General features: G+C 43.8%; 1 protein-coding gene across 3 annotated transcripts in view; it reads right to left on the bottom strand.

The window, feature by feature from the left end:
- Nucleotides 1-7,036: 7,036 nt before the first annotated feature.
- The window catches only part of LOC106024865 (immunoglobulin superfamily member 8-like), a 34,445-nt gene continuing 29,975 nt past the window's right edge, over nt 7,037-11,506 (bottom strand). For 2 of the 3 annotated variants that reach the window (XM_029116535.2, XM_029116538.2), the window contains exons 10-12: nt 9,988-10,041; nt 8,088-8,143; nt 7,037-7,818 (exon numbers count right to left, since the gene is read on the bottom strand). In XM_029116535.2, coding sequence (XP_028972368.2) covers nt 8,109-8,143; nt 9,988-10,041 — 89 coding nt within the window. In that variant the 3' untranslated portion in view covers nt 7,037-7,818; nt 8,088-8,108. Of the gene's footprint in view, nt 7,819-8,087; nt 8,144-9,987; nt 10,042-11,506 lie in introns of those variants that run through there. The other variant, XM_029116537.2, reaches the window with a different exon arrangement.

The following is an 11,506-nucleotide window of genomic DNA, read 5'->3' as shown; positions in this document are numbered from 1 at the left end:
AAATGACCACTTTAACTCGAATAGTCCAATAATCTACCTGCCATTTGCTTCCTTGATTTCTGAAATGTAACTTTAGCCAACAATGCAAACTATTTCTAATACTGTCTTTTACAGTATAGTGTGTACAGTATCGCATTTATAGACTTAAAACACGTTTTTGCAAGATATAAATGTTTGCCTTCTTTTATTTTTTAATGTTTTGTTTAAATAATTAACATTATTCTAAGTTGAATTACAGTGAGCTTAACATTGTGGCAAATTATGATTATGTACCCTTGATTGATAGGGTAACTTGAGGTAAGGCCCATTCCCCAATTCTTTAAAAACTGTTACACAATTGTCAAAATTTCGTTTTAATAAAATGTTCTCTGGCTGCCAATAAACTTCATTCATTCATCTTCTTCCGCTTCATCCGGGGCCGGGTCGCGGGGGCAGCAGTCTAAGCAGAGATGCCCAGACTTCCCTCTCCCCAGACACTTCCTCCAGCTCTTCCGGGGGGACACCGAGGCGTTCCCAGGCCAGCCGGGAGACATAGTCCCTCCAGCGTGTCCTAGGTCTTCCCCGGGGTCTCCTCCCGGTGGGACGGGACCGGAACACCTTCCCAGGAAGGCGTTCCGGAGGCATCCGAAACAGATGCCCAAGCCACCTCAGCTGACCCCTCTCGATGTGGAGGAGCAGCGGCTCTACTCCGAGCTCCTCCCGGGTGACCGAGCTTTTCACCCTATCTCTAAGGGATCGCCCAGCCACACTGCGAAGAAGCTCATTTCGGCCACCTGTATCCGGGATCTTGTCCTTTCGGTCATGACCCAAAGCTCATGACCATAGGTGAGAGTAGAAACGTAGATTGACCGGTAAATCGAGAGCTTCGCCTTGCGGCTCAGCTCTTTCTTCACCACGACAGACCGATACATCGACCGCATTACTGCAGAAGCTGCACCGATCCGTCTGTCAATCTCCTGTTCCATCCTTCCCTTACTCGTGAACAAGACCCCTAGATACTTAAACTCCTCCACTTGAGGCAAGCCCTCTCCACCAACCTGAAGTGGGCAAGCCACCCTTTTCCGACTAAGGACCATGGCCTCGGATTTGGAGGTACTGATTCTCATCCCCACCGCTTCACACTCGGCTGCAAACCGTCCCAGCGCATGCTGAAGGTCCTGGTTTGAAGGGGCCAACACGACAACATCATCCGCAAAGAGCAAAGACGAAATCGTGTGGTCCCCAAACCTGACACCCTCCGGCCCCTGGCTGCGCCTATAAATTCTGTCCATAAAAATTATGAACAGAACCGGCGACAAAGGGCAGCCCTGCCCGAGTCCAACATGCACTGGGAACAAGTCTGACTTACTGCCGGCAATGCGGACCAAGCTCCTACTTCGGTCGTATAGGGACCTGACAGCCCTTAGCAAAGGACCACAGGACCCCATATTCCCGAAGCACCCTCCACAGGACGCCGCGAGGGACACAGTCGAATGCCTTCTCCAAATCCACAAAACACATGTGGACTGGTTGGGCAAACTCCCATGAACCCTCCAACACCCCGTAGAGGGTATAGAGCTGGTCCAGTGTTCCACGGCCCGGACGAAAACCACACTGTTCCTCCTGAATCCGAGGTTCTACTATCGGCCGTATTCTCCTCTCCAGAACCCTGGCATAGACTTTCCCGGGGAGGCTGAGAAGTGTGATCCCACTATAGTTGGAACACACCCTCCGGTCCCCCTTTTTAAAAAGAGGGACCACCACCCCGGTCTGCCATCCCAGAGGCACTGTCCCCGACCGCCACGCGATGTTGCACAGGCGTGTCAACCAAAACAGCCCCACAACATCCAGAGACTTGAGGTACTCAGGGCGGATCTCATCCACCCCCGGTGCCTTGCCACGAGGAGTTTCTTGACCACCTCAGTGACTTCAGCTCGGGTGATGGACGAGTCCACCTCTGAGCCCTCATCCTCTGCTTCCTCAATGGAAGACGTGACGGCGGGATTGAGGAGATCTTTGAAGTACTCCTTCCACCACCCGGCGACATCCCCAGTTGAGGTCAACAGCTGCCCACCTCTACTGTAAACAGCGTTGGTAGGGCACTGTTTCCCTCTCCTGAGGCGCCGGACGGTTTGCCAGAATCTCTTCGAGGCCAGCCGATAGTCCTTCTCCATGGCCTCACCGAACTCCTCCCAGGCCCGAGTTTTTGCCTCCACAACCACCCGGGCTGCAGTCCGCTTGGCCTGTCGGTACCTGTCAGCCGCCTCAGGAGTCCCACAAGCCAACCAGGCCTGATAGGACTCCTTCTTCAGCTTGACGGCATCCCTTACTTCCGATGTCCACCACCGGGTTCGGGGATTGCCGCCTCGACAGGCACTGGAGACCTTACGGCCACAGCTCTGAGCGGCCGCTTCGACAATGGCGGTGGAGAACATGGTCCACTCGGACTCAATATCTCCAGCCTCCCTCGGGATCCAGTCGAAGCTCTGCCGGAGGTGGGAGATCTCTCTGACAGGTGACTCGGCCAGACGTTCCCAGCAGACCCTTACAGTACGCTTGGGCCTGCCGAGTCTGTCCAGCTTCCTCCCCCGCCATCGGATCCAACTCACCACCAGGTGGTGATCAGTTGACAGCTCCGCCCCTCTCTTCACCCGAGTGTCCAAGACATACGGCCGCAGGTCAGATGAAAGTCGATCATCGACCTGCGGCCTAGGGTGTCCTGGTGCCATGTGCACTCATGGACACCCTTATGCTTGAACATGGTGTTCGTTATGGACAAACTGTGACTATCACAGAAGTCCAATAACTGAACACCGCTCGGGTTCAGATCAGGGGGGCCGTTCCTCCCAATCACACCCCTCCAGGTGTCAGTGTCGTTGCCCACGTGGGCGTTGAAGTCCCCCAGTAGAACGATAGAGTCCCCAGTCGGAGCACTTTCCAGCAACCCTCCCAGAGACTCCAAGAAGGTCGGGTACTCTGCACTGCCGTTCGGCCCGTAGGCACAAACTCCAACACATGGCGGCAGAGCTGGGGAGCTATAAGCAAACCCACACCAGCCCGCCGCCTCTCACCATGGGCAACTCCAGAGTGGTGAAGAGTCCATCCTCTCTCAAGGAGTGTGGATCCAGAGCCCAAGCCGTGCATAGAGGTGATCCCGACTACCTCTAGTCGTAACCTTTCAACCTCACGCACAATCTCAGGCTCCTTCCCCACCAGCGATAAATTTGAGAAACTAAAAATATAAAAACGATAATGCCATTTGGGTCAAAATAGTAAACAAAGTCATACTGTGCATTCATGTTACAGAGTGAGTTTGTCACAACAGAAAAGCAAAGATAATTTATTGTTAAGGGTATACAGTAATAGACAAACAAATTGTCTTTAAAAGCACTCTTTATGAAGGCTTCAAGCAACCATCAGCCGCATGTTGGTATGTTGATGGACTTCCTCCTGAATATCATCTATGAGGGGAGTCTTCCTCCTGAATATCATCTATGAGGGGAGTCTTCCTCCTGAATATCATCTATGAGGGGAGTCTTCCTCCTGAATACCATCTATGAAGGGTTCTTCCTCATAAATATCATCTATGAGGGGAGTTTTTCCTTGCTTGGAATGATGAAAGTCATCTGTACCAGATCCCCTCTGAACGCTTAACGTTATACATTTTAGTCATTTATCAGGCAGATTTACACAGATCAATTAACAGGATCACATAGGGTTAACTGTTATGCTCAAGGACAAAACATTTTCATAAAACAGATCTTACCTATTAAAACTACAAATAAAATGAACAAATATAAAAGTCTTATAAGATGTAAAGACAATACACACATCTACAATAAGAGTAACAAATATGTATTAAAAACAAATCCCTTCTCTCCAAATTATCTAAAAACCAGAGGACCTCCTGTCTCACATTTTACTGTCTCATTGTTATGCATCAACCTGTTGCCTTTGACTATATTTTGTGTCATTTATAAGGTTAAGTGTCTCAATATACTTAATCACCTCTCACTGAATCATTCAATACTTGCTGTCTGTTCATGATTGAATAGAGATTTGTAACATGTACATTTGTGTTTTTGTTTTGTGAGTATGTCTTAGTTCTGTCTTAGCAAGATTACCTGATTTGATCTATACTTTCCTCCTGGAGTGTGTGGATCTTCCCCAGTGAACTGGTTTGAGAATTTAAGTCAGTCACAGTAAGCTTTGAACTAGGTTGTCAGCTTTCACCTAGAGTGTGTGGATCTGTCCTAAGTGAACCGGTTTGAGAATTTAAGTCAGTCACAGTAAGCTTTGAACTAGGTTGTCAGCTTTCACCTGGAGTGTGTGGATCTTCCCCAGTGAACTGGTTTGAGAATTTAAGTCAGTCACAGTAAGCTTTGAACTAGGTTGTCAGCATTCACCTGGAGTGTGTACTTGAGTGTGTGTGTGTGTGAGAATGTTTGTGTAATTCACCGTATGTATGCATAGTGAGTGTCCTTGAGCTGTTTATGAGTCTAAGATGCATTGCTCTCTTCTTCTATCTTAGCCTTTTCTCTGGACACAGTCCTCTCTACTCAGCTTTTGTTATAGATACATTCCCTGGAACCATTTAGGTCTTTCCAACACTGTAGGGTTACTTAGAGGTTGTTTGCTTTAAAGACTGATGGTTTACTAATACTGGTTTATTGAGTACACAAAGACTGATGAACTTGCCGTCTGTTTATGATTGAATATAGATTTTGTTACATGTACATATGTGTCTTTGTTTTGTGAGTATGTGTCTTACAAACCTGATTGCCAAAAAGTTGTACAATTGTGAATAAAAACAGAATGCAATGATGTGAAAGTTTCAAATTTCAATATTTTATTCAGAATACAACATAGATGACATATCAAATGTTTAAACTGAGAAAACGTATCACTTTAAGGGGAAAAATAAGTTGATTTCAAATTTCATGGCATCAACACATCTCAAAAAAGTTGGGACAAGGCCATGTTTACCACTGTGTGGCATCCCCTCTTCTTTTTATAACAAACTGCAAATGCCTGGGGACTGAGGAGACAAGTTGCTCAAGTTTATGAATAGGACTGTTGTCCCATTCTTGTTGCTCAACTGTCTTAGGTCTTCTTTGTCACACCTTCCTCTTTATGATGCGCCAAATGTTTTCTATGGGTGAAAGATCTGGACTGCAGGCTGGCCATTTCAGTACCCGGATCCTTCTTCTATGCAGCCATGACATTGTCATTGATGCAGTATGTGGTCTGGCATTGTCATGTTGGAAAATGCAAAGTCTTCCCTGAAAGAGTCTGGATGGGAGCATATGTTGTTCTAGAACTTGATGGTGTCTTTCCAGATGTGTAGGCTGCCCATGCCACACGCACTCATGCAACCCCATACCATCAGAGATGCAGGCTTCTGAACTGAGCGCTGATAACAACTTGGGTTACCTAGTCCTCTTTAGTCCAGATGATATGGCGTATGGTTTTCCAGCCTTGACCCTTACGCACAGAGATTGTTCCAGATTCTCTGAATCTTTGGATGATATTATGCACTGTAGATGATGATAACTTCAAACTCTTTTCAATATTTCTCTGAGAAACTCCTTTCTGATATTGCTCCACTATTTTTCGCCACAGCATTGGGGGAATTGGTGATCCTCTGCCCATCTTGACTTCTGAGAGACACTGCCACTCTGAGAGGCTCTGTTTATACCCAATCATGTTGCCAATTGACATACTAAGTTGCAAATTGGTCCTCCAGCTGTTCCTTATCTGTACATTTAACTTTTCCGGCCTCTTATTGATACCTGTCCCAACTTTTTGGGAATGTGTAGCTCTCATGAAATCCAAAATGAGCCAATATTTGGCATGACATTCAATATGTTATCTATATTCTATTGTGAATTAAATATACGTAGTCCAATTGACAAGCAAACAACAAGGAAGCTGATGAAGAGATTGCTATTGTTCATGATTCCCTGGTAGGGAGGGGGGCCATAATACTCTGCCCTGATTCTTCATGTAACACTGCCATCCTTCCTGTCCGTACAGCTATTGGGGATTGGTTTGTTCAAGATCTTAGACCTGTTAATGGAGTAATACATGCTCGTTCCCCTGTTGTTCCCAACCCGGTCACTGTCTTATCTGATGTTCCACCCACCGCAAACTGGTTTTCAGTTATTGATTTGGCTAACTCATTTTTCAGTATTTCTGTGGCAAAGGAATCTCAATATTGGTTTGCTTTTACATTCTGTGGGAAGCGATGTACATGGTCCGTCCATGTTGTCAGCTTTCACCTGGAGTGTGTACTTGAGTGTGTGTGTGAATGTTTCGGTAATTTACCATATGTATGTGTAATGAGTGTCCTTGAGCTGTTCGTGTTCTTTTCTTGTATCTCAACCTTTTCTCTGGACAGGCCTCTCTACTGAGCATTTGTTATAGATACATTCCCTAGAACTTCATGTCTTTCCAACACTGTTATGCTGCTAAGTTAGGGGTTGTTTGCTTTAAAGACTGATGGTTTACTAAAACTGGTTTATTGAGTACTCTAAGACGGATGAACAAATCACTATACGGTACATGGTTGTCAAGAAACTGATGTATTTGCCTCACCAAGCAATGCCCAAGAAAGTATTGAATACTTTTCTTAAAGCCCACACTTTCCTTCACATCTGCTGAACTTTGTGCTTTGTAAATAAACAGAAGAGGATGCCTGTCTTACATAAAGAGGCTCATTCTTGCTTCCACAGCTTATTGATGATGTTGAATGAAAATACTAAGAATCATGCAAACTAATAGGCTGGTCACAAATGGGCACATTAATAATATCAGGCACACAACCCAACCATCCTTATTATGGAGGTGCTATTTTACACAACCTCATTGGGTTTTGAAAGAATCCCAGGTATGACAAATGTCATTAAAAGGTTATTTGATGAGTACAATATTTAAAAGGATAGTGAAATATAAAAAAGTGTTTAATCATTTCCTTTGCCTACTATTAGCCAACAAAATAAATAAATAAATAATAAATTTTACTCTTATTCATCATTTACTCATCTTTCATATTTTTCAACACCTCACTTTTATTTTTTTCCCAGGCCTAGCACAGTTTAATCATTTATCTATTTCCTTTTTTCATCATGCAACATTTCCCATTTTCCTCAGGTAAGATATCCCAGTTTCTTTATTGTATTCTATAATTAGAAGGGTGTGTCAAAAACCATGCAGGGGATCGATTGGTTGTATCTAACAGTCAGTGATGAAAACAGCCTAGAGCAATCGAAATAATTCCAGTTTTCACTCCTGTCAGAAAAAAATAAGAAGACATTCTAGCAGATGTGATCTCCAACACTGGAAAATAATTGCCATATCTGCCAAAACTCCATTCAGTTTACATTAGTGGCCTGTGTGTAACAGCATTGCTTCCTCCAATCTCCGACTATCCCATGGGGGGCTCGAACCAATGATCCTCTCACCACAATGATAATTGCCCTTGTGCAGCAATGAAAACAACTACTTCAAGATCACATTGTGAGTGACTTAACCAATTGAAATGTAAACAGCGCTGAACGCTAGCTGGCTAGCTGACAGAAAGGAAGAGGAAATAACACATTTTACTAATTCAAATTAGAGAGAAACCAGACTGTGATTGGTGGCCAGTCTTCTTCTGGCTGTGCCAGATGAAGATAATGAGAGTACATGACCTTTAGGGGCGCATTGTCTTTGCATGTTCAGATGACTAGCAGGTGAATACAGGAAGATGGGCTGTGGCCTTTGATTGGTTGAGTCTTTAGACAGAATCGAGATCCGCTGCAATACCAGGTGGGCTGTGCACAGTGACAACAGCAATCACTAGATCAGCAACACAAACAGGAGGAATTGGGACAAGGACAGCAATGAGTAGTCAGGCCAGGTAGTCTAGATGCGTGGTCCATGGGCTCCTGTCCTCCCAAACATTTTGAGAGAGCATTCCTCATCACATAAACAAATGCAATGTAAACAACTGTTACTAAAACAGGACAGACTGACCCTAGTCACCCAGGGCAAAACTATAACAGCTTAAAACAAGGCACTGAAGGACACTAGGGACTTGTCAATGCATCTTTTGGTTGACAACTTACCATCCTGAAAGACTGGATAATCTACAGCTTGTCATCGGAAATGAATTTGGTTTGTTCTGCAGGCAAACAAAATATAGATTTAAGCACATTCACAGGCTTGTTTTACTATACTTGTGAGAATTTATTTAGGGACCATAATGTATTCCAAAAAGGTTGGGTGCTTTATAACCTTTAACCCAGTCCTTAACCTCAATACAATTCTTACCCAAACTTTAACCCCAAGCCTAAACATTTTACATTTAATAAATGTAAATAATTAGCTATAATCCAGAATGAACAACATTAGTGAAGCCATTCCAACCAACATGCTTTACCAACTGAGCTACACGGGAGCATTTTGTACACATGGACTGGCAAAATGTCCTCACAAATTAACTGAAAGCTACAACAAAACAGTACAGGGATTTCCTGGTTTGTGCATTTTCCAACAGGAAGACAACAACATTCAAATTCCAATGGAATGACACATACAATACATAGGTTCATATCATAAGATTATTCAGCAGTAGAGCTGTTGAATCCATTGACTTCAGTTGGTAACACAAATGTTTTGCTAATCAGATAAATTGCATGAAACACTTCCATACTGATAATACCGTATAACATTAACTTACTGGCCACTTCTTTAGGTACACCTTTTCAACTGCTCGCTCCCGCAAATATCTAATTTGCCAATCACAATCCGCAACTCAATGCATTTAGGCATGTAGACATGGTCAGGACGATCTGCTGGGGTTCATTCCAAGCCTCAGAATGCAAGGTGGTGATTAAGGAAGGTGATTTAAGTGACTTTTGGTTGCTGTTGCCAGATGGGCAGGTTTGAGAATTTCTGAAATTGCTGATCTACTGGGACTTTCCCGCACAACCGTTTCTAGGGTTTAGAGAGAATGACAAAAGAGAAAATATCAAGTGAGCGGCCGTACTTCGGGCAAAAATGCTTTGTTGATGGCAAAGGTCCGAGGAGAATGGCCAGTATGCAGAACAGCATCTCAAAAAGCAGAATACGTCGAACCTTGAAGCAGATGGGCTACAGCTGCAGAGGAACACACCGAATGTCACTCCTGTCAGCTAAGAACAGGAAACTGAGTCTACAATTTGCATTTGGTAAATTTTGCCTGGTCGGATGAGTGTCGATTTCTGCTGCAACATTCAGATGGTAGTTCAGAATCAGAAGGGTCAGTATGTGATGTAAACAACATGAAAGCATGGATCCATCCTGCCTTGTATCAATGGTTCAGGCAGGTGGTGGTGGTTACATTTTGAGGAGGATATTTTCTTGGCACGCTTTGTTCCACGCTTTCTTCCAATTGAGCATTGTTTAAACACCACAGCCTACCTGAGTTTTGTTTCTGACCATGTCCATCCCATTATGACCACAGTGTACTCATCTTTTAATGGCTACTTCCAGCTGGATAACACGCCATGTCAAAAATCTCAAATAATCTCAAACTGGTATCATCTTAAATGACAATGAGTTCACTGTACTCAAATGGTCTCCACAGTCACCATATATCAATCCAATAGAGCACCTTTGGGATGTGGTGGAACAGGAGATTTGCATCATGGATGTTCAGCCAACAAATCTGCATCAAATGTGTGATGCAATAATGTCAATACGGACCAAAATCTCTGAGGAATGTTTCCAGCACCTTGTTGAACATATGTCATGAAGAATTAATGCAGTTCTGAAGGCAAAAGGGGGTCCAACCCAGATATTAGCAAGGTGTTACTAATGTGGCCGGTGAGTGTATTTTTCACATTTAGGAATCAATCAGTTACATTAACTGTTAGAGCTACCAAATCATATAATGATGAATGTGGTTTAAATTGTACTGTAACACAAGTGCAGTGATTCCAGCTCTGTTATGTGGTAAACAATCCATTTAAGACTCATACAAACCTCCATTCCCCAATCCCTGGTCCACTCTGATTGGGTTTCCTTGCTCTTTATTCTCTGTATTGTGAGGACACAATTATGAAGTTTTATTTATATATTTTCTTTTTGCAACTCAAACTTGCTCTGACCAATTTTATGCCAATCAACAACATAGTAAAATTTCAGTGGAATACGACTTAACAGTGTCTTACAGTCAGACTCTCCAGCTGTAGGACTGTTGCATTTACTGACTTTAGTTGTTAACAGAAAGACAAACTTTCTCTGTCCACAATCCAATACTCACTGTCCCCTTTAAGTGTGCATGGTAGTTAATCCAAATAAACTAACACAGCGACAGTGTGATAAACAGTCTCCATGGCGATAGATGTCTGATTGTTGACTGTCTCTCCAGCAATGTTACACCATCCATCAACATTTGGGATGCCTCCTCGTATTTACCCATTACAGAAAACTTCTAGGTAAAGACCCTATACGCACAAAAACACATACCTACAGTGGGGAGAACAAGTATTTGATACACTGCAGATTTTGCAGGTTTTCCCACTTACAAAGCATGTAGAAGTCTGTCATTTTTATCATAGGTACTCTGCAACTGTGAGTGACGGAATCTAAAACAAAAATCCAGAAAATCACATTGTATGATTTTTAAGTAATTAATTTGCATTTTATTGCATGACAAGTTTTTGATATATCAGAAAAGCAGGACTTAATATTTGGTACAGAAACCTTTGTTTGCAATTACAGAGATCATACGTTTCCTGTAGGTCTTGACCAGGTTTGCACACAGGTTTACAGCAGGAATTTTGTCCCACTCCTCCATACAGACCTTCTCCAGATCCTTCATGTTTCGGGGCTGTCGCTGGGCAATACAGACTTTCAGCTCCCTACAAAGATTTTCTATTGGGTTCAGGTCTAGAGATTGGTTAGGCCACTCCAGGACCTTGAGATGCTTCTTACGGAGCCACTCCTTAGTTGCCCTGGCTGTGTGTTTCAGGTCGTTGTCATACTGGAAGACCCAGCCACGACCCATCTTCAATGCTCTTACTGAGGGAAGGAGGTTGTTGGTCAAGATCTCGTGATACATGGACCCATCCATCATCCCCTCAATACGGCGTAGTCGTCCTGTCCAATTTGCAGAAAAGTATTCCCAAATAATGATGTTTCCACCTCCATGCTTCACGGTTGGGATGGTGTTCTTGGGGTTGTACTCATCCTTCTTCTCCCTCCAAACACGGCGAGTGGAGTTTAGACCCAAAAAGCTCTATTTTTGTCTCATTAGACCACATGACCTTCTCCCATTTGCCCCAGGCAGAGGGAGATTGACCTTCATCTTGAACTTCTTCCATTTTCTAATAATTACACCAACAGCTGCCTTCTCACCAAGCTGCTTGTCTATTGTCCTGTAGCCCATCCCAGCCTTGTACAGGTCTACAATTTTATCCCTGATGTCCTTACACAGCTCTCTGGTCTTAGCCATTGTGGAGAGGTTGGAGTCTGTTTGATTGAGTGTGTGGACAGGTGT

The sequence above is a fragment of the Esox lucius genome, chromosome 22 (assembly GCF_011004845.1).
Source record: "Esox lucius isolate fEsoLuc1 chromosome 22, fEsoLuc1.pri, whole genome shotgun sequence".
Taxonomy (NCBI): Eukaryota; Metazoa; Chordata; class Actinopteri; order Esociformes; family Esocidae; genus Esox; species Esox lucius.
Note: the sequence above shows the minus strand (reverse complement) of the source record. Positions and strands in the feature narration are given on the sequence as shown.